Genomic DNA, 24957 nt, shown 5'->3' with positions numbered 1-24957 from the left:
ACATCCGTATTCCGTTGGTACCATCTCCAGCCATAACACGGCCTGGTCTGGTCTGGTCTGCGGTCTGCCTTGTTCTCCCCATTCACACTCTGGAGATTTCGCATTGTTCTCAACCATCGCCTTTTTTTTTCCTGTCGTGTTTTCTGTGTTTATGTTTCCCCCGTCTGTTTCTCTCGCTTTCTTCAATTTGACTCTCATTTATTTGAATTGATTCTGATTCTAGAATTTTTCTGTTCCCTCGCCCCCACCACCCCCCGATTCTATCGCTCATTCTGCATCTACCTCCCCCCCCCTCGATCGAGTAGGCTGTTGCTCTCTCCTTGGAAGCGCCATTTTCAGATCGATCCGTCAAATCGCATTGCATACCAAACGGTCGCTTTGTCTTCCTGTCGTCAATCCCCCCCGCCTCCACACCCTTTCCCTCTGCCTCGTCCATCCGTTTCTTTCCCTTCCCTTGGCTCGGTCGAGGAAGAAAGGAGAGGGCGTGACAGGAGACGGAGCGAGAGAGGCCTGTATCTCTTTCTTTTGAGACCTCCGTCCAAGATCCCGTCTTGTTGATTGTTCTTCTCTTTTTGCTTCGCCTCTCGTCATTTTCATTCTTCCCATTCTCTACAGGTTGATCCTGTTACATTCCTGCTATTGTGGGCTGGCCGAGTCTGCCTGTCAAATAACGGGGATCTTGATTCCACTACGACATTTTAATACCTAACCGGTTCCACCAACTGTTTTCTCCCTCCGGACTTTTCTTTGTCGCTCGTCGCTCTTGTTACATTTCTAGGCTGGCCCGCAAGTTTGCTGACGAAATGCGGATATTGTCCTTTTCACGACTCACCCTGATCGGTTTGGGCCTCTGGCCCGCGCAGGCCCTCGCAGCCGACACCCTCAGCACCGATGGCGTATCTACCTGCCTGACTGGCTCTGATATCGAGGTCCAGAAGATGCATATCACTTACACGAAATCCACAAGACAAGTCGTTTTCGATGTGTCGGGAACGAACGAGAAAGCGCAGAATGTCACTGCGTCTTTGGAGGTCTACGCCTATGGTAACGAAGTATACACGAAGGAATTTGATCCTTGCAGCAGTGACAACCATGTCGCTGAATTGTGTCCTGGTTAGTGCCCTCGTTGCTTAAATTTTGACTTGCGGCATCCTAACGTGATTTGGTTCATCTAGTTCCTTCCGGCACCTTCTCAGCAACTGGATCCCAGGAGATCCCCGAGTCGTTCGCGAGCCAAATTCCGTCTATCGCCTTCGCCATACCCGACTTGGATGGGCAAGCAAAGCTTCAGCTGAAATCGAAGGATGATGGTAAAGAGGTTGCCTGTATCCAGTCGACTTTGTCGAACGGCAAGTCGATGCAAATCCCCGGTGTTTCCTATGCCGCTGCCGGTGTGGCAGGCGCAGCCCTCGCGCTGAGCGGGCTATCTGCCATAAGCGCCGCAGGTCACCCCGGCGCTCACTCGTCTAGCCCCGGCTTTGGTGATGTAATGGGGTGGTTCCACACCATGGCTACAAATGGTATGCTGAGTGTGAATTACCCCACCGTGTACCGCAGCTTCTCCAAGAATTTTGGCTTCAGCACTGGGTTGATACCGTGGGGACAGATGCAGCAGTCCATCGATAACTTCAGACAGTCCACCGGTGGCAACCTCACGCAGGCCAGTTACGAGTTTCTCCGCAACGCAACGCTTGATTATAGTGATGGCTCGTCGAACTCGAGTTCCAAGACCAAGCGAGGGTGGAACATGGTCGTAGGAGCCGTGGAGCTGGCTGCACGGGATCTTACGACTTCATATGACAGCTCGACGTCGGGCAATGACACGAGCGATACTACAAGTGAATTTAAGAAGACCGTGTCCGGAATTGAGGCCTTCGCGGCGCAACTCACCGTGCCGCAAGCGAACATCTTCATGACGGTTTTGTTGATCTTCGCTATTGTCGTTGCCGCCATCGCCGTGGGCATCCTGCTTGTCAAGGTCATCCTTGAGTTGTGGGCCCTCTACGGCTCCTTTCCCAAGCGGCTCACGGACTTCCGCAAAGACTACTGGGGCATCATGGCTCGGACCATCACCAACTTGATCCTCATTCTATACAGCATTTGGGTGTTATATTGCGTCTATCAGCTTACTAATGGAGACTCCTGGGCAGTAAAGATTCTGGCAGGTGTCACGCTTGCCCTGTTTACGGCCGTTCTGTTATTCTTTGGTTTCCGGATCACCCACCTGGCACGCAAGTATAAGAAATCGGAGGGAGACGCTTCAAGTCTGTATGACAACCGAGACACCTGGCGCAAGTACAGCCTCTTCTACGACAACTACAAAAAGGACTACTGGTGGCTGTTTGTCCCCGTGATTGTGTACATGTTCGCCAAAGGATGTATCATCGCGGCCGGTAATGGCCACGGGTTGGTGCAGTCTGCGGGCCAACTCATTGTCGAAGCGCTCATGTTGGCTCTCCTGCTTTGGAATCGGCCGTACATTGGCAGGTCGAGTCAATGGATTAACATCAGCATCCAGGTGGTCCGCGTATTGTCGGTCGCCTGTGTTTTGATTTTCGTCGAGGAACTTGGCCTTTCGCAGACGACCAAGACCGTCACCGGAATTGTGCTCATCGTCGTGCAGTCCGTTTTGACGGGTATTCTAGCTATCCTAATTGCTACGAACACCATCATCCACTGCTGCCGCGAGAACCCCCATGCCAAGCGGAGAAAGGAAGCCGGTAAGTTGCCAGAAGACTTGAGCGAAGACCATCTCTCCCACGGTACTAACGGATTGGCCTTTCCCCTAGAAAAACTGGACCGGGATATGGATGATCTCACTCCGTTGGATGCGAGGGAGTCGCTTTTGATGGATCACCCGCCACGCAAAGACTACGCTGAGATGAGTAAATTCAACTTCACCGGTCCCTACGAGCCTTATCGCGACCAGCATGATCCTACCTCACGACACAGTGCCACGGGGAGTACAGACCGTCTAGTAGACCCCGCTAACGGCTTGGACGATCGACATGGTCGAAGCTTGAGCCGACAAAGCCGAGAGTCTCGGGGGTCTCCTGATGGGCGCAAAGCGACCACTCCGGGATATGGGTTTGCCTATTAAACCCATCCGATCGCACGGGCTGTTATGATATATACCATTGTACATTTCTGTTTCCCTCCCTTTGTTTGTTGTGTTTCCTCTCCCTCTTTTCATTCTTGATTTCTTGCCCTGTCACCGCAATTGCTCCTTTCACTCCCTCTCTTTTTTCTTTCTTTCTTTCTTTTCTTTTTATTCTTCTTCGTCCCTCCCTCTCCTTTCCGATTTCCTCACACACCCCTTCCCTTCTCTTGGAAGGTTATTGGGCAAATAGACATTCCTGTCGATTATCTTTTTTTTTTGGATGAATTTAAGCGGATTTGATCTATGTATTGCAAGATTATTTTGAACTTCGTTGTATTTGTTCGTTTCCATTTCTTCGACCGTGTCTTTGAATCTAGCCATAGCAAGCCTGGTATTACTCGCCGTCTTGAGTCTACATCCAAAAACATTCTTGTGTGTGAATTCCTCTCGCGACGTAGATGGTCTACTAAAGTGTTCCTCTATCTTGTATCTTTCTTCTACGTGGGTGCGAGGCAAGAGAACCGAGGAGTCCAGACTAATTGTAAAACAATTTTGCACTTGGCCGTTACAACCTCCCCCGAGAGACATGGGCCAGAAAGACGGAAACGAGTACATGAGAAACATGACATTTTTTAAACCCCCTTTTTCTTTTTCTTCCCCTTTATATCTTTTCCTCTTGGTCGAACCATGACTTGGAGAAAAACCCACCGAGCCGGCCGAGCCCTGAGGAAAACGGATTAAATGAAGTCAAGCGGACACAAGGAAATCAAGAACGAAAGCCCCCCCCCCAAACAAACAATCCAAAGCCACTAGATTAGCCTCGCGCATAAGGATGGAAACCACGATGGCCTCCACGGCCACCACCACGGTAGTTTGCACCAGGCTTCCCGGCATTCTTGGGACCGGTGGGTGCGTTGGCGGGAGCGGCGCTCTGAGGCTGAGGGGTCGGCCCTGGTTCTTGATTAATATACGCATCAGCAGGGGCAAGACGGGGGAAAGGAAAAGAGACGGGGAAAAGGAGAAAGACATACCTCGTCCCATACTGCCGGCACGTGTCATAGCCTGGGGCCCCGTGGGGATGTTAGGCTGAGGCACTTCGTCATACATGCCTTCCCACGAGGTCGGACCGCCCTGCTGATAGGGAGAAAAGGCGCGGGTTTCAATGGCGCGTCGAGCCTGCTGCTGCTCGTATTTCTGCTGCTCAAAGGCAATCTGCTCGTGGGCGTTGTAACCGGGACCGCCGCGGGCCCCCGTGTAATTGCCGCCCACGTTCACGTTGCCTGGGCTCATCTGGCCGGAGGGACTGCCCTGGCTCGGGCTCTGCATCTGCTGCATCTGTTGCATCTGCTGCATCATGGCGGGGTTCATCATGTTCGGCATGCCCTGGGGGGTCGGGCTCTGGGAGGGAGGGCTGATGCTTCCTTGCGGCTGGCTATTACCCATCTGCTGCTGCATTTGCTGCATCTGCTTCATCTGCATCTGCTGCTGCATCATGGCCGGGTTCATGCCGCCCATCCCCATCGTGCCCATTCCTTGTCCCTGCTGGGCAGCAACCGCCATCTGCTGCTGCATCATGGCGAAATATTGCTGCATCCGCTGCCAGTACTGCGCCATCATCTGCGGTGTGAGACCGCCGGCCTGGCCCTGGCCACTCTGCTGGGGCTGCGCAGCCTCGGAGCCGGCCTGGCCACCCTCCCGGAAACCGTCTCGACCCCGACGGTTCCTGCGGTCCTCCTCGTCGCGCAGGTTCCCTCGCGGCTGTGCCTTCTTGACCTCGATCGGTTTGCCGAGGATCTCGAGAGGACGGGAGAGCGCAGCCTCGACGGCCGCTTCACTGTCGAACGTGACGAAGCCAAATCCCCGGGGACGGCCGGTGTCCTTATCGATCATGAGCGTGGCGTCAATCACACGACCGAACTGCATGAAGAATTGCTTGAAGTCCTGTTCATTGGCTTCTTGGCTGACTCCTCCGACGAAGATTTTACTGGTCTTCTCCTGCTCGTCACGAGGAATCGCCCGCTTCGGATCAATCTTGGAGAGGCGTGAGCAGGCTGGCTAGGCGAGAACAACAAAGGGGTTTCTTACAATCTTTCCGTCGAGATAGTGCTCCTTGACCATCACGGTATTGACGGTCTTGGGATCCCTAAATGTTAAGAACCCGAATCCTCTGGAGCGACCGGTCGCGCTGTCCCGCATTACAGTGCATTCTTGCACCTCTCCAAATTGAGAAAAATAGTCCTTGAGAGACTCTGTGTCCATGAGTTAGACCATCCAATCCAACATGAATAGAGCGGAAGGGTGTCCTACGGTCTGTCGTCTCCCAATTTAAACCACCGATGAACATCTTCCTATTCTCAGAATAGTATTAGTATATTGTTTCATTAAGCACGAGACAGCGCCCTCGAATCTCGCTCTTCTCTTTCATCCGCCATGCCTCTTTTCTCCCTATCATCTTCTCGTGATAATTGGAACCGTGACGCAGAAAGGCATTTTCGGTCTTGATTGGTTGCCGGCAGTAAATGATTGACCATGGCCACCGCGGACGAGCACGTCGATTCAGGTTGTTATCCCAGGCTTTTTTTATGGGTCTGGTCCATGCCACCTCCCCGAATGTCCCCCTTGAAAAGATGCAGTGCTCCAGAAATTATACTTGGGTATCACGAGGAAAGGCAGATAGCTATTGCTGAATTTCCGGCCAGGAAGAAAACCGAATAACATGGACCGTCACCTCAGGCTTGCCGATCCGCGCCACGCATACATTGACAAAGACTGCGACGGGCTCGATGGGTTGTCGGTTCGGTCAGGTTTCTAGTCAATTATCCACTGGTTTACGAGACGATCCAGTGGACTGAAAGCCAACCGAAGATTTCTCTGGGACCGGAAGGGATGTGATGATGACAGCAGACCACGGGTAGGAGAATGCCAGGCGCAGTAAGTGAAAACAATAGTGTTTTTTCTCTTCTTGTTCTTCTTTCCTTTCTCTCCTTCTGCCTTTTGTTTGACCAAAGAAGCCTTTGCCTGTCTGTCTAATGGTGTCCGAAACTAGGTAAACTGTTCGACAATGCCACACAGCCAAGGTTTCTACTCCTTGCTCTGCACTGCTCTATCAAGATATATCGACAGGAAGCTATATAGTATCGGCTGTACTATAGTGGCTCGCGACAAGGGGGTCGTAGAATCAGAAATCCGATATTTGTATCTTTTGCGACAGTCACATTGACACCGGTTCGAGGAAGTTTCACACTGGGAGGTTGGACTCGACTTTCGAAGATAGGGAGTTTTTTTTTTCTCCCCCACCAAATCGATAGCTTTAGCTGATTTCGATCAAAACCTGGGAGTCCCATCCCCTAGGTGACTGGGATCCTATTCTTCCTGGCAGTCAAGATCGGACTCAACGGGACGAGACCGTATCCTAAACCCCAAGCGAACCCAACAAATCCATCGTACCAAGCCATTTCACAACGGTGCTCATAAATCCGCGTTGTAAGCACGGTCCCCGAAGAGCTTTTGCCAGCACGTTTGCCTTCGTCATTCAAGACCATTAATGCGCCAGGTCCCCAAGAAAGCGGAATGGTTTTCAGTCCCTCCATCCCGCCGAATTGAAGATCCAGGTCACGATCCTCAGGAGAAGCGGTAGTCGCCGCGAAACAAATCCCGGGGCCGACTTGAGTGTTCCAATTACTGTTTAAGAGGCAAGGGGATACGTGTGCAACTCGCACAGCTGTAGCAGGGAAAACGGTGGATTCAAACTTACCCATCTTCTTTAATGCCAGTTCCTTGAGGCTCGGTTTCCAACGGAGTGGTGGTGACAGCAGCAGTATTGCCAAAACCAAGATCCTGACTGCCAGGGTCATGCTGGTAACCACCATGAAACTGTGGATTTTGGTACACAGAACGCGGATCTTCGGAATGGTCCTGGAAACGTTCGACAGGCTGCGGAGCAGCAACTTCTGAAGATCGGGTGGGAGTGTCTGAAAGGGTAGGCTGGGGGATTTGAGAAGTCTCAACCGCAGAGGATGTTTGGTTTCCGGTGTCGTCCGCATCGTACCTTAAGATACCACAGGGTCAGTAAACTAAGAGACTTTAGTTGATGGGAGGGGAGGGGGATGAGGTAGGCCTTACAGATCGGCGAACAGATCCTCCTCAACGTCCTCTGGTTCAGCCATTGTGAACTACGACACAAGAATTAGGGGAAAGGGGGGAAAATCAAATGAAAAAAAAAAGAGAAGGCAGTGAAACAGTCACTTGTGATTTCCACTAATCGAAAGCCCCTAGAAAGATATCGTCGAGGTTGATAAACCTCCTGTTTCGACAAAGGAAAGGAAATAAGAAGAAGGGTTGTATTAATTGGAAAGAGATGAAAGAGGGAGAGAGGAGAAAGGAAGAGGTGATGTCGTTGAGTTCTTCCGACTCCCGGGCAGTACGCCTGGGTCATGTAATGTATACAGTACCCGGCGGTAAGTCTACTAGGTACATGTATGTACCTGGTACGGTACCTAGATAAAGGCCTGGATGATACAATACCCGTATATACAGTACCATATACGTACCTATATACCTAGGGTACCTAAGTATGGTACTGTACACTAACACGTATATTACATACATACATACACGCCAGGATCCCCGGGACTCTCACCTGATGCATAATGACCATGACCATGTTGATGCCCTTGCAATTTCTGAATACAATGATCCATTCCCATAATTTGCTTTAATTCATAGCGTCTCCCGTCGGTTTGTCTGTCTAATTTGCGTGTAGTGCCCGCAAAGTACTTGTCATATTTTTTTTTACGCTTTGCCTCTCTTCCCCCCCGCACTCCACCAGCACTCCGTGTCTCTGGATCTCGCCCGATGTCCCCGTTCTTTTAATACCATTTCCGCACAAGTCACTTCGCTCAATGGACGCCAGAAGAGGCCAGCAGCAGGTAAGTCATGAACCCTGCTATCAACGATCTTCGGCCCTGAGGACAGGAAGCTAACCTATCATGGCGAACATCACAAGGAAATGGTCCAGGTTGGTTCGTGGCTCTCCGACCCTCATGCGTTCCTATCCAGTAGTTACTGTGGCTGATATAGCTCCCCACTTTCAATGGGCAGACCATTCGGAGTATGTTCAACCCCCATGTTGATACCGACACCTTCTCGCATCTAATCTCGAGTCCGCTTTACCGCATGTATGTCTCTGGGCTAATCCATCTCGAAGACGAGCAGGATCGCCGTTCTGGAAAGGAAGACCACTTTCTTCCAAGCCTCATGACCAAAGTACTGTCGTCGGCGCTTCATATTCCCATGCGAATATACTAAAGTTAGACTCGCTCGCCTCAATTGTCGCACGCAGCTTTCCAATGAGTATGAAGCTAATCGATGCGTCCTTCCCGTCCCTTCTTCCGCAGAGGTATTCCCCAACAGCATACTCGCCCGCGAACTCCACCCCGGCCATCGTCCATCGGATCGCAACACGTTTCTCCATCTCCCCACCATTCCGGAACGCGAACCACACCTACTCGTACATCCTATTCCGGTATCATGAGCCAAGGGATCGATCCGTGGGGCCACGACCCCACGGCGGCGGAAGAGGATGACGATGACGACGAGGAAGACATTGTATTCGACGACGATGAAGATGAGTTCGGACTTCCGAGCCTATCTAGCGTGCGAAAAACACAAAACAGAACCGCTGGTCCGCATTCTCTCAAAACCGTCGATCCGGGCGGCGGAATTCGAAACAATCCTGCGACCCTGGGGGTTGGCCCGCCCAGCAACCGACAGCGCGCAAATAGTTCAGACATCGCGGAGGAGCGAGGTGCTTCGATGTATCCCACCGCCCGAAAGGGCGAAGGGAAGATATTGCGCCCTCAGTACAAAGACATCCTGAGAGGTAACGTCATATAGCTAAATGATTTCTAGGATGGGTTGTAATGCTGACTTGTGTCTTCTTTTTGAGATCCCGCAAACGCTTTGAATCTTATCAACCATGCGCCGCCCCCTAAAAACGCAACCCCGAAAGAGATGGACGCGTATACGAGTCGTATATCGAGAATCAACAAATTTAAACGTCTCTTGCAAACAAGTACCGTTCCTCTCCCAGAATTGAGGAATCTAGCATGGTCTGGCGTTCCCGACGAAGTGCGAGCCATGACCTGGCAGCTGCTGCTTGGCTACCTTCCTACGAACAGCGAACGGCGGATTTCAACTCTTGAAAGAAAGCGCAAGGAATATTTGGACGGGGTGCGACAAGCCTTTGAACGCAGTAGCGCTACAAGCACCGGGACCCCTCCCGCCCCGGCCACGGGGCGTGGCAGAGGCCTGGACGAAGCGATCTGGCATCAGATTAGCATAGACGTTCCCCGCACCAGTCCTCACATCCAGCTTTACAGTTACGAAGCCACCCAGCGTTCCCTAGAACGAATACTTTATCTCTGGGCCATTCGCCATCCCGCCAGTGGCTATGTTCAGGGGATAAATGACCTGGTCACACCTTTCTGGCAGGTCTTTCTGGGCATGTATGTCACAGACCTGAATGTCGAAGAGGGCATGGACCCGGGCCAATTACCAAGAAGTGTACTGGATGCCGTGGAGGCAGACTCGTTCTGGTGTATCACAAAGCTTCTTGAGGGTATTCAAGACAATTATATATACGCACAGCCGGGGATTCACCGACAGGTCAGGGCGCTGCGTGACTTGACAATGAGGATTGATTCAGCTCTGGCAAAACACTTGGAAAAGGAGGGGGTTGAGTTCATGCAGTTTAGTTTTCGGTGGATGAATTGCTTGCTCATGCGAGAGATGAGCGTTCAGAACACCATAAGAATGTGGGACACGTATATGGTATGCTCCGTCACCGCCTCTCATTGCAGAGCAGAATTGTACTAATGTTTGCACCCAAGGCTGAGGAACAAGGTTTCTCACGGTTCCATTTATATGTATGCGCAGCGTTTCTTGTGAAATGGTCGGATCAGTTGGTGAAGATGGATTTCCAAGTAAGTGCTCGCAAGCAATGGTAAATAGCTGGGCATGCAATATAAGATTGGCTAACGGTCGCAGGAGATTATGATGTTTTTACAGGCTCTTCCGACAAGAGACTGGACAGAGAAAGACATAGAGCTTCTTTTGAGCGAGGCATTCATCTGGCAAAGTCTATTCCAGGACTCTCGGGCTCATCTTCGTCCTGCTGGTGACCGATCCCCCGAGAATGGCTTGCAATGATAATAATCATAACTCATTAATGACCCACATCTCTATACATTTGGCGCCCCTTCACAGCACCGACTAGGAAACAATAGGAAGAACGAAAGCTGAAGACGATGGCCGGTTAAAGAAAAAAAAGAAAGAAAAGAAAAGAAAAAAGGGATGAACAAGAAAAAGGGAGAAGAGAGGGCGGTCGATCATTCCTAGGTTCCTTCAACACCATCCCATCTCGGCCAATTTCAGCTGAAGTGAAAGCCTTTTTGGTTAAATGCCCACAGCAGCTTCAGAAAATCATTCTCATCGCACATTCTTGCACGTTTCTCTGCGAGCTTTGTCTCATCCTCCAATACTTGTCGTACCTTCTCTCGTACCAATTCTGCGACCTTCCCTCGCTTTTTACGAGCTGGCCGGTTCTTGAGAGCCTGCTCAACGCGAGAACTCGCTTGCTCCTTGAAAAAGTCGGGTACATCATCCTCATCATCCACTTCCATGGCTTCATCAGGCTCTTCTTCCTCGTCTTGATGGGTTCCGGTGTCCATTGCATCCGTATCCGTGTTCTCCGCCGGACCATCCTCGACTGGGATGTCGTTCTGGGCACACCAGGTCCGATAATTGGCCTCTAGCATATCCATGATGGTAGATTTACCGAGGAAACTCGATCGAATGGTCTTGTTTTTCCTTACAAAGACGATCCGCAGCAGACCGTCCCACTCGTCATAGTTGATCTGCGGCCTTGGGTTTTTCGGGACTAGGCGAACCACGCTGGATTCGACGAGCGGCGGCGGCTTGAAATTGTTTTTGCCCACCTTCATGATATGATCGATCTTGGCCCACATCTGGGCATTGACGGAGAGGCGACTGTAGAGCTTGTCACCGGGCTTGGCAAAGAGTCGGAGGGCAAATTCCCGCTGGAACATGAGAATGCAGACCCTAGGTGCAGGCGAGGTGGCAAGGAGTTTGAACGTGAGGGGGGAGGAAATCTGGGCGGGACAATTAGGCATTGGTGGCATGGAAGCAGGCCCGTTTAGATACTGGGATAGAGCATACCTGATAGGGAGTATTACTGACGCAAACATCAAAATATGGGAGTTCGGTCTTGATCACATCTCCGAGGATGACCTCCAACCGCTTCTGGACCGGGGTTCCCTGGACTCTTTTGGTGACTTCCGCCGCCATTCGGGGGTCCAATTCCACCGCGATAACCTTCTTTGCCTTCTCGAGCATCTTGACCGTCAGGTTTCCCGTTCCTGGGCCAATTTCAAGCACAACCTGTGCGATCAGAGTCAACGCGGCTCGACGAGCAGATTCCAGGCAGCGGTAGGGCTGGGGGAGGGACGCACATCGCTCTGCTTCAAGTCGGCCTTCTCCACGATCTTGTCGGCGATTCCGGAATTCTTCAAGATGTGCTGTCCGATGTCTGTGTTCATCTTGAAGACGCTGTTGGCAGCTTTGGCCTTGACCGCGGCATCCGAGTAGGGACTGCCATGAGGGGCACCGTTGCGCTTCTTCTGCTTCACCTTCGGCATGATGGCGTCGACTGGACCTGAGAATTCGACGAGCAGAGAATGCGACGCGGAGGGGGAAAAAAAGGCCGATAAGATTAGCGGCCCGGAACAACAATCGCCCGGATCGCTCTTGCCTCCGCCGGCTGGCGACGGTCGTTCCTGCTTTGTCGAGTCGCATCATTCCCCCCTCCTTCTAATTCTCCCTCGACGAGCTTTCGTGTCCCATCCGCCTTGGTCAAAATGGCCTCCGGTCGGAAAGACTTCCTAAGCCAGCCGGCCCCGGAGAACTACGTGGCCGGCCTGGGTCGAGGTGCCACCGGCTTCACCACCCGTTCCGACCTGGGTCCTGCACGCGAAGGCCCTACTCCCGAGCAAATCCAGGCCGCGCTTGCTAAGAGAGCGCAGCAACTTGGAGCGGCTCCTCCGACAGCTTACGGCGCCGGGCGTGAGAAAGGTGGGAAGGAAGAAAAAGAGGAAGAGGAAGAGGACGAGCGCTTCCAGGACCCGGACAATGAAGTCGGCCTCTTTGCATACGGACAATTCGACCAAGAAGATGACGAGGCGGATCGAATCTACAGGGAGGTAGATGAGAAGATGGATAAGCGTCGCAAAACCAGGCGGTTAGTAGCCCTCCCCGTTCTTCTAGATAAGACCGTTGGTTCATCGGGTTTACCCCCGGTTTCTCTGGACAGAATGTCGACCTGATTCCTTCGCCGTCTTTAGGGAAGCCCGAGAACGCCAAGAACAAGAGGACTACGAAAGCAAAAACCCCAAGATTCAACAGCAGTTCGCGGATCTGAAACGATCCCTAGCTTCTGTCTCCGAAGATCAATGGGCCAGTCTCCCCGAGGTTGGAGATCTCACGGGAAAAAACAGACGGACAAAACAAAACCTCCGCCAACGTTTCTATGCTGTCCCTGATAGCGTCATAGCGGGCGCAAGGGATTCTACACAGTTTGAGGCCACAATTGCGGATGACGGCGCCGCTGCCGATGCGCGGGGTTCCGAGGGAACCGACGGGGCGATCACGAATTTCGCAGACATAAGTGCGGCTCGTGATAAAGTATTGCAAGTGAAGCTTGATCAGGCTGCCATGGGATCTTCTGGGGATTCAGGATCAGGAAGTGCGACCAATATTGACCCCAAGGGATACCTGACCAATCTCACACAGTCGGAACTCAAAGCTGGCGAGGTCGAAATCGGAGACATAAAGCGAGTTCGCGTTTTATTGGAATCTGTGACGAAAACAAATCCGAAACATGCACCGGGGTGGATAGCGCTCGCGCGCCTCGAGGAGCTTGCCGGTCGGGCCGTGACGGCCAGAAACGTCATTGCTAAAGGCTGTGAACTGTGCCCGAAAAGTGAGGATGCGTGGGTTGAAAATATACGGCTGAATGAGGGTCATAATGCAAAGGTTATAGCCGCAAACGCCATCAAGAACAACGACCGCTCCACGGGACTCTGGATTGAAGCCATGCGGCTGGAATCCGATCCTCGTGCCAAAAAGAACGTACTGCGACAGGCCATTCTTCACATCCCCCAGTCCGTGGCTATCTGGAAAGAAGCCGTGAACCTGGAGGATGACCCTGCAGATGCACGGCTTCTGCTGGCGAAAGCCGTTGAAATGATACCGCTGTCCGTGGAGCTATGGCTCGCTCTTGCTCGACTCGAAACACCCGAGAACGCCCAAAAGGTTCTGAATGCGGCCCGAAACGCTGTCCCCACTAGCCACGAAATCTGGATTGCTGCGGCTCGGTTGCAAGAACAAATGGGGACCTTCAATAGAGTGAATGTCATGAAAAAGGCCGTGCAATCCCTCGCCAGAGAAAATGCCATGCTGAAGAGAGAAGAATGGATAGCCGAAGCCGAGAAGTGCGAAGAGGAAGGAGCGATTCTCACGTGCGGTGCAATCGTACGGGAGACCCTGGGATGGGGTCTAGATGAGGATGACGACAGGAAGGACATCTGGATGGATGACGCAAAAGCAAGTATTGCCCGAGGCAAGTATGAGACCGCGAGGGCCATCTACGCCTATGCATTGCGGGTATTTGTAAACCGCCGGTCTATTTGGCTTGCAGCAGCAGACCTTGAACGCAACCACGGTAGCAAAGAAGCCCAGTGGCAGGTTCTTGAGAAAGCCGTCGAAGCTTGCCCACAGAGCGAAGAGCTCTGGCTGCAGCTCGCCAAGGAGAAGTGGCAAACCGGGGAGATTGACGAGGCTCGACGCGTGCTCGGTCGCGCTTTCAACCAAAATCCTAACAACGAGGACATCTGGCTGGCTGCTGTCAAGCTTGAGGCAGATGCCCGGCAGACCGATCAAGCCCGAGAACTCCTTGCAACTGCTCGTCGTGAAGCAGGCACGGATCGTGTCTGGGTCAAGAGCGTTGCCTTCGAACGGCAGCTAGGTAACATAGACGAGGCACTCGACCTGGTGAATCAAGGTCTCCAGCTGTATCCCAAGGCCGACAAACTGTGGATGATGAAGGGACAAATTTATGAGTCGCAGAAGAAATACCCTCAAGCCCGGGAGGCCTACAAAACCGGGGCCAGGGTCTGTTCAAAGTCCGTTGCCCTTTGGCTGCTGGCCTCAAGATTGGAAGAAAAGGCAGGGGCCGTCGTAAAAGCTCGTTCGGTCCTCGACCAGGCTCGCCTTGCTGTGCCCAAGAGTGCGGAGCTGTGGACGGAGAGTGTTCGTGTCGAGCGGCGGGCGAACAATATTGGCCAGGCGAAAGTCCTCATGGCACAAGCTCTGCAGGAAGTACCAACGTCCGGGCTATTATGGAGCGAAAGTATTTGGTATCTCGAGCCGCGGGCGCAACGGAAGGCGCGGAGCTTGGAGGCCATCAAGAAGGTTGAAAACGACCCCATTCTATTCATCACAGTAGCGCGGATATTCTGGGGTGAGCGTCGCTTGGAGAAGGCGATGACATGGTTTGAGAAGGCCATTGTCTCCGACAGCGATCTTGGGGATGGTTGGGCATGGTACTATAAGTTCCTCCTACAACATGGCACTGAGGTACGTTTCTCTCCTCCGTCTTTCCCTCTCTCCCTCCTCTCTCAACTTGGCTATCAAACCGGCGGCTAATGTAAACCTGTTCTTTTTTTCTAGGAAAAACGGGCCGATGTAATATCCAAGTGCATCTCGACTGAGCCCAAGCACGGCGAGATTTGGCAATCGATAGCCAAGGACCCCGCTAACGCGCAAAAACCTACCGAAGAAATCCTGAAGATGGTCGCCAACTATCTGTCCTAATGTCATGATTCAGGAGGGTACACGATGTATTTCTAAACAGCCATCAGACCCGGCGTTATGATCGGACGAGCTAAAATCAATTGTTTACCTAGAGCTTTCGTTTCGTAGAGCTGCCATTCTTCTATAATCAACCAGGAAAGGTAAACCTAATGTACATACATATACAGTAAGCAAGCAGACGAATAGACAGGCGGAGAGGGCAGGATTAGGCCATCGTTGTTTGCTCTCGCAGCGGAGTTCCATCAAACACACCCCCTGCCGCGCCGGGCGTGGGCCATGTTTATTTGCAGTAAATGGAGACTCTGCCATCCTTGCCGCTGCTGGCGAAACCGCTCGATGAATACCTCATTGGAAATGGTTCGAGGATTCGTGCTAGCAAAAGCCTCGCGTGTCCAAGCGCCCCGCATCTCATAGCAAGAGAAGTGCCCAAGATGAAGAAAGTGAGGAAGAAGACAAAACATCGAAAAAGAAAGAAAGAGACAACTCCGAGCCATATGCAAAACCGATCATACCCAATGACGGCCCTTCCGTTGTATGATACTCCCTAGGACGCCTTTTAACCTCGCCAAATCGAGAACATAGGTCACCCTTGACCTTTCAGTCAATGTTTGCGACGATAAAAAGAAAAGGAAAAGAAAAAGAAAAAGAAGGGAAGGAAAGGAAGAAGATGGAGGAGAAAAAAATAGAGAGAGAAGAAGAGGGAGAAAGACACCGCAGAAGACGGGGAATAAAGAGTCGAGAGAGACTTCACGCGGCAATAGAGAGGCAATCGTCGAGCAACGCGCCTAATTGATGGTGATCTGACACGGTTCCCCCTTCCCAGTCAGAATCTGCGTCATCCAGGTCCATGTCATCGGTGAAGTTATTCGGTCTCGAGTCGTTATAAGTTGTGTCAGCCGCTTCACCGCCTCGGTCTTGCTTGTCGGTTTCGAGCTCATCCTCGAGATAGCCGCCCATGATTTGATCAACAAGTAGGGGCATGTGGCTGAGAACCCCGCCCCCAAGTTCTAAAGCCAGTCGGAGATCCCTAACCCCCAGGGGCTTTCTAGTGCTCGCCTCCTTGGCCTCGACGGGGAGCAACCCAGTAGTGGCGTCTTTGACGATCTCGCCTCGCGTAAATGCCAGTTCTTCACGCTCGAGTTGTTGCCGGTACTTCCGCATCATCATACCGTTGATGGTGCCGGAGGGACCATTGGATCGAGTGCGTGAGAAGACCACTGAAAGGACTTCTTTCACGAAGGTTTCGGTAGCGATTGCCATGAACTCGGCGCAGGGGAACCCTGCACCACTGACGATCGACTCCTCGTAACAAATCGGGATCATACGAGCATGTATAGACTCGGCATCTGGAAACTCTCCGGTTTCTGATGCTAGGGGTTGCGCATAACGCTTTCGGATTTCCAGTTCCCAATCTATTGCCAACCGGGATGGTCAGCCTCCTCCGTTCTCGGGGTGACAGATAGCAGGGATATGGAACCTACTCGTTTTATTCAAGCCACCAGCACTTGCCGGTACCTGGCTGGGCAATTTGATCTGTTTCGCCAAATGGTATTCCTCCAGTTCGTTGGGTCCGGTTTCACTGGGGTCGCGCTGCTCGATTCCAGTCCGTCAGTCCCAGCGTCGTTTCCTCAATTCGCTTGTCGGAGTTCTGGTAGCATACCTCTGGGATCGCTTTCAGCCTTCGACGATCTCGGGGCGGCAATTGCATGACCTCGGTCTTGAGTCTTTGTTCCGCCGCATCTCCCGAGGTCGGCTTCGAAACCACCGACGGTTTATCGTTGGCCGACACCCAACTTGCAACGCCATGATCAGGAAGATCCCTGGTTAGGTTGCCGATGACGGCGCAAATGAAATTGTTGTGGAGATGCTCGGTCTTCTGGTCGGCGCCAATGATATGGTCGACGCGCGCCGAGACTTCGCTCTGGTTCAGCTGCCCTGCGACGTAGAATGATCAGGTCAGCTTGCTTGCGGGATAGCGGTGCGCCGAGGGGAGGGAGAGAGGCTTTTGGCGTAGAGCCAGCGTACCTAGCAGGAAGAGGGTGGTGGCCTCCTTGTACTCGGCCCAATTGTCCCCGATGGCAGCCTTCAGCTCCGTGTAGATGGGTTCGAGGTCCAAGCGCGGAACGGAAATCAGCGCCTTGGTCGACTTCTGCGTCGCCGAAGCGCCGGGGGCGGTATTCTTGGACGACGGAGCTGCGGCTGAGGCCGAGTCCGTTCGACTCAGGGCAGCCGGGTCGATCTGCATGGTTGCGAGGCTCGCAGGGAGAGCGCGACGGGGCTGCGCGAGGCCGGGGGGAGAAAGAGAGAGAGGTGTGGGGAGAGGAGAAGGAGGGGGGGAGGGGAGGGAAAAGAGGTAGGGATATCTAGGCCTTCATGAAGGTAGAACCATTCCAGGATAGTCCGACAGTCGGTCTGGGGCTCTGGAATTGGGGAAGGAGGTCAGAATTGATGGAATGACGAGGGAAAGGCCGGTGGGTTGATGGGCGAAACGACGGCCGGGGGGGGACAAAAATGAAGTCGAAGGGGAAATCCTGGGGATTTTCTGGTCTTCCCCTTCTTTGCTTCTTTGGCTTCCCCGCCAGATGCACTCCAGAACAATAAAGCCAAATGAGATTCTTTCTTCCGGCGATCTTCGTCTCCTCGGGTCTTTGTTTTATTTCATATTTATTCTTTGCCCTTAAAAAAAAGAAAGAAGAAGAAAAAAAAAAAAAAAAAAAAAAAAGAGCGAGACAGACAAAGCGAACTAAGTCATCTAATTGGAGCATCCACGGGTGCATCTGCTACTTTATCTACACTGTACAGGCTAATAGAGTCTCACGGCCTCCTCATTCAGAACCCCAAACAGTCGACTGATTTCCTCCATGATCTCCTCTATTTCGACGGACAATTGTCCGGTCACCAGAACTGCCACGCAGGGAAAATGTTAGCAGGGATCTCTCTCTCTCTCTCTCTCTCCCCTCGGGCGGGTGCGGTAGAAGGCACACGTACTATACGCATAGAGCAAGGCATAATCTTCGTCGGTGGACAGCCGGGATGCCTCGGGGTCTTTGCGATAATGAAACAGACGAGCCAAAAGCCGATCGCGGGCGTGTTCAATGCTTGGAAGGACGTCGCTCAGGGGATATTCCAACTTCATGGAGGAAGCCATCACTGGGGAGGTTCTTGGTCAGTCGCTCCGCCGTCGCAGCAAAAATCCACGGAATCACCGTCCATCTACTTACCGGATAGGAGATGGCTAATCCGTGACGAAAGCTGCAGTCTCTCCTGCACGGTATACTCCAGAATGGCCAGTTCACCCTCCGAAGCGGTCATGTTCTTGACCAATTCAAGGTTGATGGCGAAGAACGCATCCACCATGCTGCGCGTCCGCCGGAGGATGTTGCTGTATGCAGCATCGGGAAAAGCGCTCCTCAGCTCGAGCTCCGAGCGGGCGGACGCTTGGAGCGATTCCAGATGCGACAGGAACCGTTCGATCTCCAACTTCTCCCGCGGACTCACGAAGCCTGCCGAGTCAAAGGTATTGACCATCGTGGACAAGGGACCGCGTTTCCATATCAAACTCATGCGTAGCCAGAGTAGGCTGAGGCCGTCCTTCAGTCGGTCCCGCGCGCTGATGGGCCAGATCATTCGCGTGATGATGATGCCCCAAATGCAGCCCGATAGCACCGCCACGACTCGATGAAGGGCAATCTCGGTCATGACCGGGCTGTCTCCACCCTCGTCTTGGTCGTCCTGGCCCTCCTTTTGCGTGAGCGAGTATGCGTACAACACAGAGAGATTGTACGTGAGCATGATAAATCGACCCATGGGACCCTGTCCCTTAACCAGGATGATATACGAAGTCCAGGTAGCCATAAGAAGCCCAAGGAAGGCAAGTGTGAAGACATTGCCGGCCGAAACATACCACGATAGGATGGCGCAAACGGCTCCCAAGCAGGTCCCGAGAAACCGCGCGTATCCGGTAGTGTTGGAAGCCCCAATGGTCATCGAACAAACAAGCATGTAGGACAAGAGACCCCATTCTCCCCTCCAGTGGGAGTACACCGGCCTGGTTGACGAGAGAAAAGAGGGTAAAGCATAGAGCGCAGCCCCCGTTCCAACCTTGATGGCAAACTTAACCTCATCCCGTCGAAACACCCCGAGTGATTTCCAGATGCGATAGGCAAGCCCTGTTTGCGCAGGTCGGTCCCCCGGGGTTTGGAGTTTCGATGCTGGCCGATTTTGCGAGTGCGGTGAGGGATTTACATCCAAATGCTGATGGTTGTCGTCACGGACGGGATGCGACTCCATTGATGGCTGCTCTGAGGGCCGGTCAGCATCCATCGTCAAAAGTCTCACTCGTTGACCCCAATTATAAGAAACGTACCCGTATCCGAACGTGCCGGCCCATCCCCGTCTCGACGCCAAAACTTAAGCCATCTCCAAGACCTCCCGTGCGGCCTCTCTTCGGCCTCAAGCTGTAGCTCGTCTAAGATGGTGAGCAAGTCCTTCAGCTGCTCGCCGAACTCCAAAAGGGAAAAACTGAAATGGCCGCAGCTAGCGGAGACCTCTTCGAGATCGGCCTCGACCTCCAAAGGTTGAGTTTTCAGAACTTCCTTCTGTCGGTAGATGGTATTCAATGCCTCCACTCGAGAGTCTCGGTACAGTTCAAGGGCACGATCCAAACTCGTGCGGAATTTGCTGTTGATCGAGACCTTATAATCCGGGCCTGGTTTGAATGGGATTTCTCGGAAGATCTCTTTCAGAGTGAAAGCAAGTGATCGCTGAGAGAGAGTTTAGCGACGGCCACACCGAAAGGAACAGGGGGATCAGTAGGGGGTCACTACCATGGAGGGGCCTAGATGATCGATGAAAAGCGCGAATATGTCCGCGGGAAGAAGAGTATGATCAGTTTCCGAGTCTGCGGTGAGCGAGACTTGGTCTCTCTCGAGCACCGAGCCCTCCTCCTCGGGTCTTTCGTCGATTCGTTCCAACACGGGGCGGTCTTCATGGAGGGACCACGGACTCAGAAGGGGAGTCGCGCCAACACCGTTTATGCCCGGGATGTGCCCATGCAAATGCACGGATTCGGCAAGTTTGGTCTGCCTCAGGAGCTGGAACTGCAGCAAAGCAGCACTTCGGAGACCACCCATGTTGTGTGTTATGTCTTGCACCCAGCGGACGAGCTTTTTTTCCAGTCGGTATTCCTTTTCTGTACCGGCTACGAAATGCTCCAGCTTGGCCTCTCTCACGAGCTTATCAAGCTGGCCGTATGCTTTCTTGTGTCGGGCAGCAGTGCTGATGTATTCCGCTGTCTGAAGCTCCTCCTCCGAGCCACTCAAAAAGCTCTCCGTGATCAGAGCCAGCATGGTTGCCAGCGTGTCGGTGACGATGGTGAGATTGGAGCGAAGTTTCTTGCGGGCAGAGATGGGAAATATAGCAAACGACACCGCCATGGTGGCGATGACCCCCATCACGACCATTTTCAGCACCTGGGAGATTTTGGCGAAGGACAGATCCCCGCTCTGCACCGCACCCTCCTTGGTCAGGACTGTAATCGTGGAGAGTGACGCCAAAGAGCAAGCAACGTTCACGAGAGGGTCACCCAACCGCTGCTTGGTCCATCCCACAAATCCTAGGCCACCCCCGCAGAACACGATCAGGACTATGGCGTGACCCACGGGGAGAAGGTTCAGCGTATCCTGGAAAAACATGGACACGCACATGCTGGTGACGGAGATGAAGGCGGCGTAGAGGAAAGCCAGGAGAGCACATATCAGGGCCTTGTACATACTACCCTGCGAGCGAGCCGGGTGAAAGTAGACGGTGACGGTAGCCACGACATGCTTGCCATCTTGGTGACCAAGGAATGAAGCAATGGCCGGCACGAACGTCGCCAGAGACCCCAGGAGGTAGGCCAGACTGCACTTCAAGACTCCTATGCCAAGCTCCGACGAGATCGACTGTTTTACCCAGCGCCCTACATGCGACACTCTGCTGCGCAAACGGGCGCGGATGCTGGATTGATCCACCAAGAGCTCGCCCGACAGAAGCCCGCGCCGTTCGTCGTCGTCGTTGTGGCTACCATTTGAGCCCGAGTAAGGATTTCGTAGGTTGACCAGGCCTTTTAGGCGTTGGCCTGTTCGCGGTAAGACGAACGTCGCCTGCCGGAGCTTTATGGATGCAAGTCCGATGTCAGTCTCGTCCTTTGAGGTGGGTTGAGTCGAATGGAATCGACCGAGGATCAAAAACAAAGCAGCGGTTGGGGGACAGACCTTCTTCGGGCGCAAAAACCGACGTGGATTATTTGATGAATCCCCAGACGGAGCCATGGCATTCATCTCATGCTCTCTCAGCCTCCTCTCGGGTGGCCCGTGGCGTCCATGGCGGTCTGGGGAAGACGGAAAGATGATATTTATGAGCAGAGCAGGGGAGCTCTGAGGAGAAGCTGATCGCCCAGCCCGCGTGACTAATTGCCACGGCCCGGTGGGTCTTGCGCACACGAGTCCCTACATCCATCCACATACTATGAAAGAGACAAAGGCGAGGCATTTCATTGTCTATCCCTACTTTACTTCAGTCCCTCCACCTTCCACACCTTGACTGACGCGTCGGCTCCGGCCGAGGCAATCTTGGATCCTCCTGCAATCCACGCTACCCCGTTGACCCCTTCCTTGTGTGCGTTAGACACCTGCAGCCAGTCGCCCGGGTTGGCCAGACTCCACACGAAGATGTTGGTGTCCAGCGATCCGCTCACGACGTGGGTGCCGTCGGCCTTCCAGGCGACCGACGTGATCCGGGCTGTGTGGGCGGTCCAGCGATCGGTGACCAGGCTGCCATCGGCAACCTTGTACACAAGCACGCGCCCCCGAGAATCGCCAACAGCCAGCAACGAGCCGTCCGGAGAGAAGGCCAGGGCAGAAACCGGGTTTCGGGAGGCCTTGATGTCCGCCTTGGGGGCGAGACTCGACCCGGAAAGGGCACAGATCTGAACGGACGAGTCCTCCCCGCCAACCGCCGCCGTGCTACCGTGAGCAGCCACCGTCGTGACCGGGAACTTGGGCTGGAAATCCCCGGCTTTCTGCCCATCCTTATAAATCTCCACGCTCTCGGGCGTCCCCACCAACACCGTGCCATCTCCGGCCGCGATACCCTTGGGCTGTCCGGCCAGCTTGGAGGAGCTTCCGGCGTAGGTTTTGGCGCCGACGTCGACGGATCGGATCGTGTCATCCCAGGCGACGCTGTAGATTCTCCCGGTCCCCTCCCCGGTGGGCGCCAGACCGGCAATGTACGTCGAGTGACTGTCGCCGTCCACCTCTTCCGCAGCCCCCGTGGGGACATCCCAGCTGCACACCCTACCGTCAAAGCTGCCGGTCCACAGAGTTTCGTTGCTGTCGCTGCTGGAGGTGAAAGACGTCAAAGACGTGATGTTTTTCTGGTGGCCCTGAACCACCTGTCGGGGCTCCGGAGTGCCCTCCACAAGATAGTTCAAGTCACCGCTCAGGGACAAACTGATCAGGAGGTTGTCGCTCCTGTTCGGGGGCCAGACCACGCCGACCTGCTGATCGTTGACATTCGTGCTTCCTTCGCCACCAATATTCCATGTTTGAGAAACCTTGCCCGCTTCGGCGTCCCAGATCTTGACGGTCTTGTCGGCACTCGCCGTCACGAACTTCCGCGAATCCTTAGACCATGAGACTCCCAGGATGCTGCCCTTGTGTTCACCGTCCCCGACCTGCCGTTGGGGTTCCCCCGTCTTGCCATCGTAGAGCCAGATCTTCCGGTCGGCGCCAACGCTGACCAGGGTCGAGCCGTCGGGGCTGAAGCCCACGCCGTAAATGTAGTTGGTGTGCTTGTCTCGGATCCCCGTGTTGAACTTGAACGGAGCGCCGTGGTAGAAGACGAGGTTCTTGTCATCGCCGGCAGCGGCGGCTCGCAGAGGTCGTTGCTGTCGGATCGAGACGGAGTTGATCTGTTGCGTGTGGCCGTAGATCTCGCCGACCGTGTTCCCACTGTCCCACGTAATGCAGTGGCCGTACCGCTGCTTTCCATCGCCCACGGCGATGATACGCTGAGAATCTCCATCCCACGCGAGATCGTTTATGCGGCCATTGATGATGCTGTATTCGCCCTTGGTGATGCCATCCCCCACGCAGTCCCAAACCCGGACCAACCCCGTGGCATCGCCGCTAGCAACGTAGAACCCCGACGGCGAGAAGCGAGCCACGGTTGTCTGCGCTTTATGTTCGGTGTACTGCTTAGCGACGGCGGGGTCGTCGATAGATCGTAGGAAGATGGATTTATTCGCCTGGCCACTCGGCTCTATCAGTTACAACTGGCCTGGATACGGGGTTGGCAAGGTATCGCGGCGCATACCGCATAAGCAAGCCGTTCGCCTTTGGCATCCGAAGAGAGCTGAGTGGGCTGACCCCTTGAGGTGGAGGGGCTGGCGGCCCAGATGGACTCTACATAGAAGGAATGGATGGTCAGTGAACGAGGACAACCCTCCAAATTAGACGGATGGCGGGGCACACCATTGGTAAATGACATGATTGCTGTTCGAGAGCAGTACAAAACAACGCTGATTGGGAAACAGCAGGAGAAGGTCGAGGAAGGGGAAAAGGGGCGGGGAGGAGGGAGGGTTTGTCGATGGGAGAGACGGCTGACGTCTTGGTGGGTCAATAAGAGCCCGCCTACGTGGAAGACTCCAGGAGTCCCTGTTCATTTATCTGTTTCTCTTGATGCCTTTTGCATTCCCCTAATAATCTCTCTCATGCTTGCAAGGGCGATAATCGTACATGACTTTCCCCCCCCCCGTCGAACATCGTCCTGGGGAGAGTAATCCACAAGTGATAAATGAGCTCGAAAAAAATAAAATGAAATGAAAATATAGATAAATATACAAATGGCAAAACAACACCGAATCAACCCATCTTCGATCGGAGTTCTGCCGCCAGGATCTCGGGGTGTCGATGGACACTAGGCATCAGGCCAAGTCCTACTGCTCGTCGGATCGCTTTGGCAATCTTGCGTTGGTTCACAGGTCGCAGCCCGGTGACATTTCGGTGCTTAATCCGCCCCATTGGCGTGATGAATTCCGACATGACCGAGAAGTTCTAGCACGGGAGGTGGTCAGCGACCAACTCAACTTGTCAAGCTTCGCCGCTACACGAGCGGGCACGTACCTTGTATAGGTCGGTCGGGTTCAAGTTCAAGGCATCAAAAGCATCCGTCGACGGACTGGATCGCCTCCTCCACTTGGTCATCTCGGTTGAGCTCAGATCATGAGGCGCATAGACGTCGCCGGCCTTCCATTCGCGCGTTTGGAACTTTTCCAGCATGCGGCTTTCGGCTTGAATCCTCTGGTCCTCGATGAATTTTTGGCGGCTGGGCATGCGACGGCGGGGGATCCCTCGGGATGCTAGGATTGGAAAAATTCGCAGTTAGCATCCGACGGAGTTTTACGAGGGCAAAGCTATCCATGAACTTACATGGATGGGTGGGCGTTGCGGTAGAATTCCACCGACAAGCGGACAAAGGGCCCAGGATTGAACCCGAGGTGCGTAGGGGCGACCAGGAAAGGAGGTTCATGGCCATCTTTTCTTTTCTTTTCTTTTCCTTTGGGGGGGAAAGAGGAATGGGAATCGGCCGCAACCAAAAGTAAAAGAAAAAGACTGGAAGGGCAGGCCGAGAGGATGAGGACGGAGGAGGGAAAAGACGTTGTGCCAAGAGCCGCCGCAGCCAAAAGTCGAGCTCGCGTTTTGCTCTTTTGCTCTTCGTTCCCTACAAACCACAAGGAAGAAAATCGCCTCTTCCCCTTCCCCCGCGGCATGCTACCTCGTCGGCCGTAATCGATCGCCTTTCACTGCCCATTTGTCTTCTTCGTATCGTGTTACTCCATCCCTTCGTGCCTCGCAGCCATGCAATCC

The 24957-nt window shown here is 53.5% G+C and overlaps 9 protein-coding genes across 9 annotated transcripts; 3 read left to right on the top strand and 6 right to left on the bottom strand.

The window, feature by feature from the left end:
* Positions 1-620: 620 nt before the first annotated feature.
* On the top strand, positions 621-3252 carry P170DRAFT_145670 (transient receptor potential ion channel family protein). Its single transcript, XM_024842496.1, has 3 exons — positions 621-1113; positions 1176-2720; positions 2790-3252. Exons 1-3 carry the CDS (start codon positions 804-806, stop codon positions 3098-3100), a joined length of 2166 nt encoding a protein of 721 aa, XP_024705789.1. The 5' UTR covers positions 621-803; the 3' UTR covers positions 3101-3252.
* P170DRAFT_145746 (uncharacterized protein) lies at positions 2971-3819 on the bottom strand. Its single transcript, XM_024842497.1, has one exon. The coding sequence runs from the start codon at positions 3722-3724 to the stop codon at positions 3269-3271; it is 456 nt and encodes a 151-aa protein (XP_024705788.1). The 5' UTR covers positions 3725-3819; the 3' UTR covers positions 2971-3268.
* P170DRAFT_145638 (heterogeneous nuclear ribonucleoprotein HRP1) lies at positions 3820-5536 on the bottom strand. The gene is made up of 4 exons (XM_024842495.1): positions 5408-5536; positions 5186-5349; positions 4132-5131; positions 3820-4057 (listed from the first exon to the last, which is right to left on the bottom strand). The coding sequence occupies exons 1-4, from the start codon at positions 5442-5444 to the stop codon at positions 3915-3917; spliced, it is 1344 nt and encodes a 447-aa protein (XP_024705787.1). The 5' UTR covers positions 5445-5536; the 3' UTR covers positions 3820-3914.
* A 1185-nt stretch (positions 5537-6721) lies between these two features.
* Positions 6722-7266, bottom strand: P170DRAFT_424850 (uncharacterized protein; the record flags this gene model as incomplete). Its single annotated transcript, XM_024847594.1, has 3 exons — positions 6722-6764; positions 6855-7148; positions 7223-7266. 3 exons carry the CDS (start codon positions 7264-7266, stop codon positions 6722-6724), a joined length of 381 nt encoding a protein of 126 aa, XP_024705786.1.
* An 842-nt stretch (positions 7267-8108) lies between these two features.
* P170DRAFT_445778 (GTPase-activating protein GYP1) lies at positions 8109-10309 on the top strand (the record flags this gene model as incomplete). The annotated part of the gene is made up of 6 exons (XM_024850738.1): positions 8109-8121; positions 8315-8408; positions 8497-8981; positions 9048-9931; positions 9991-10083; positions 10148-10309. 6 exons carry the CDS (start codon positions 8109-8111, stop codon positions 10307-10309), a joined length of 1731 nt encoding a protein of 576 aa, XP_024705785.1.
* P170DRAFT_463678 (dimethyladenosine transferase) lies at positions 10058-11839 on the bottom strand. The gene is made up of 4 exons (XM_024852181.1): positions 11632-11839; positions 11339-11560; positions 10148-11271; positions 10058-10083 (listed from the first exon to the last, which is right to left on the bottom strand). The coding sequence occupies exons 1-3, from the start codon at positions 11815-11817 to the stop codon at positions 10531-10533; spliced, it is 1149 nt and encodes a 382-aa protein (XP_024705784.1). The 5' UTR covers positions 11818-11839; the 3' UTR covers positions 10058-10083; positions 10148-10530.
* A 132-nt stretch (positions 11840-11971) lies between these two features.
* On the top strand, positions 11972-15143 carry P170DRAFT_435679 (U4/U6-U5 snRNP complex subunit PRP6). Its single transcript, XM_024848996.1, has 3 exons — positions 11972-12416; positions 12520-14812; positions 14906-15143. Exons 1-3 carry the CDS (start codon positions 12037-12039, stop codon positions 15047-15049), a joined length of 2817 nt encoding a protein of 938 aa, XP_024705783.1. The 5' UTR covers positions 11972-12036; the 3' UTR covers positions 15050-15143.
* Positions 15144-15796: 653 nt separating this feature from the next.
* P170DRAFT_445775 (WD40 repeat-like protein) lies at positions 15797-23578 on the bottom strand (the record flags this gene model as incomplete). Its single annotated transcript, XM_024850737.1, has 11 exons — positions 15797-16461; positions 16531-16639; positions 16710-16984; positions 17075-17288; positions 17834-17838; positions 18038-18199; positions 18271-19350; positions 19416-19812; positions 19876-21201; positions 21627-23336; positions 23405-23578. The coding sequence occupies 11 exons, from the start codon at positions 23576-23578 to the stop codon at positions 15797-15799; spliced, it is 6117 nt and encodes a 2038-aa protein (XP_024705782.1).
* A 179-nt stretch (positions 23579-23757) lies between these two features.
* P170DRAFT_435673 (mitochondrial 37S ribosomal protein bS18m) lies at positions 23758-24745 on the bottom strand. The gene is made up of 3 exons (XM_024848995.1): positions 24520-24745; positions 24214-24449; positions 23758-24144 (listed from the first exon to the last, which is right to left on the bottom strand). The coding sequence occupies exons 1-3, from the start codon at positions 24623-24625 to the stop codon at positions 23953-23955; spliced, it is 534 nt and encodes a 177-aa protein (XP_024705781.1). The 5' UTR covers positions 24626-24745; the 3' UTR covers positions 23758-23952.
* Positions 24746-24957: the final 212 nt, after the last annotated feature.

This window comes from Aspergillus steynii (genome assembly GCF_002849105.1).
Source record: "Aspergillus steynii IBT 23096 chromosome Unknown P170scaffold_3, whole genome shotgun sequence".
Classification (NCBI taxonomy): Eukaryota; Fungi; Ascomycota; class Eurotiomycetes; order Eurotiales; family Aspergillaceae; genus Aspergillus; species Aspergillus steynii.
Note: the sequence above shows the minus strand (reverse complement) of the source record. Positions and strands in the feature narration are given on the sequence as shown.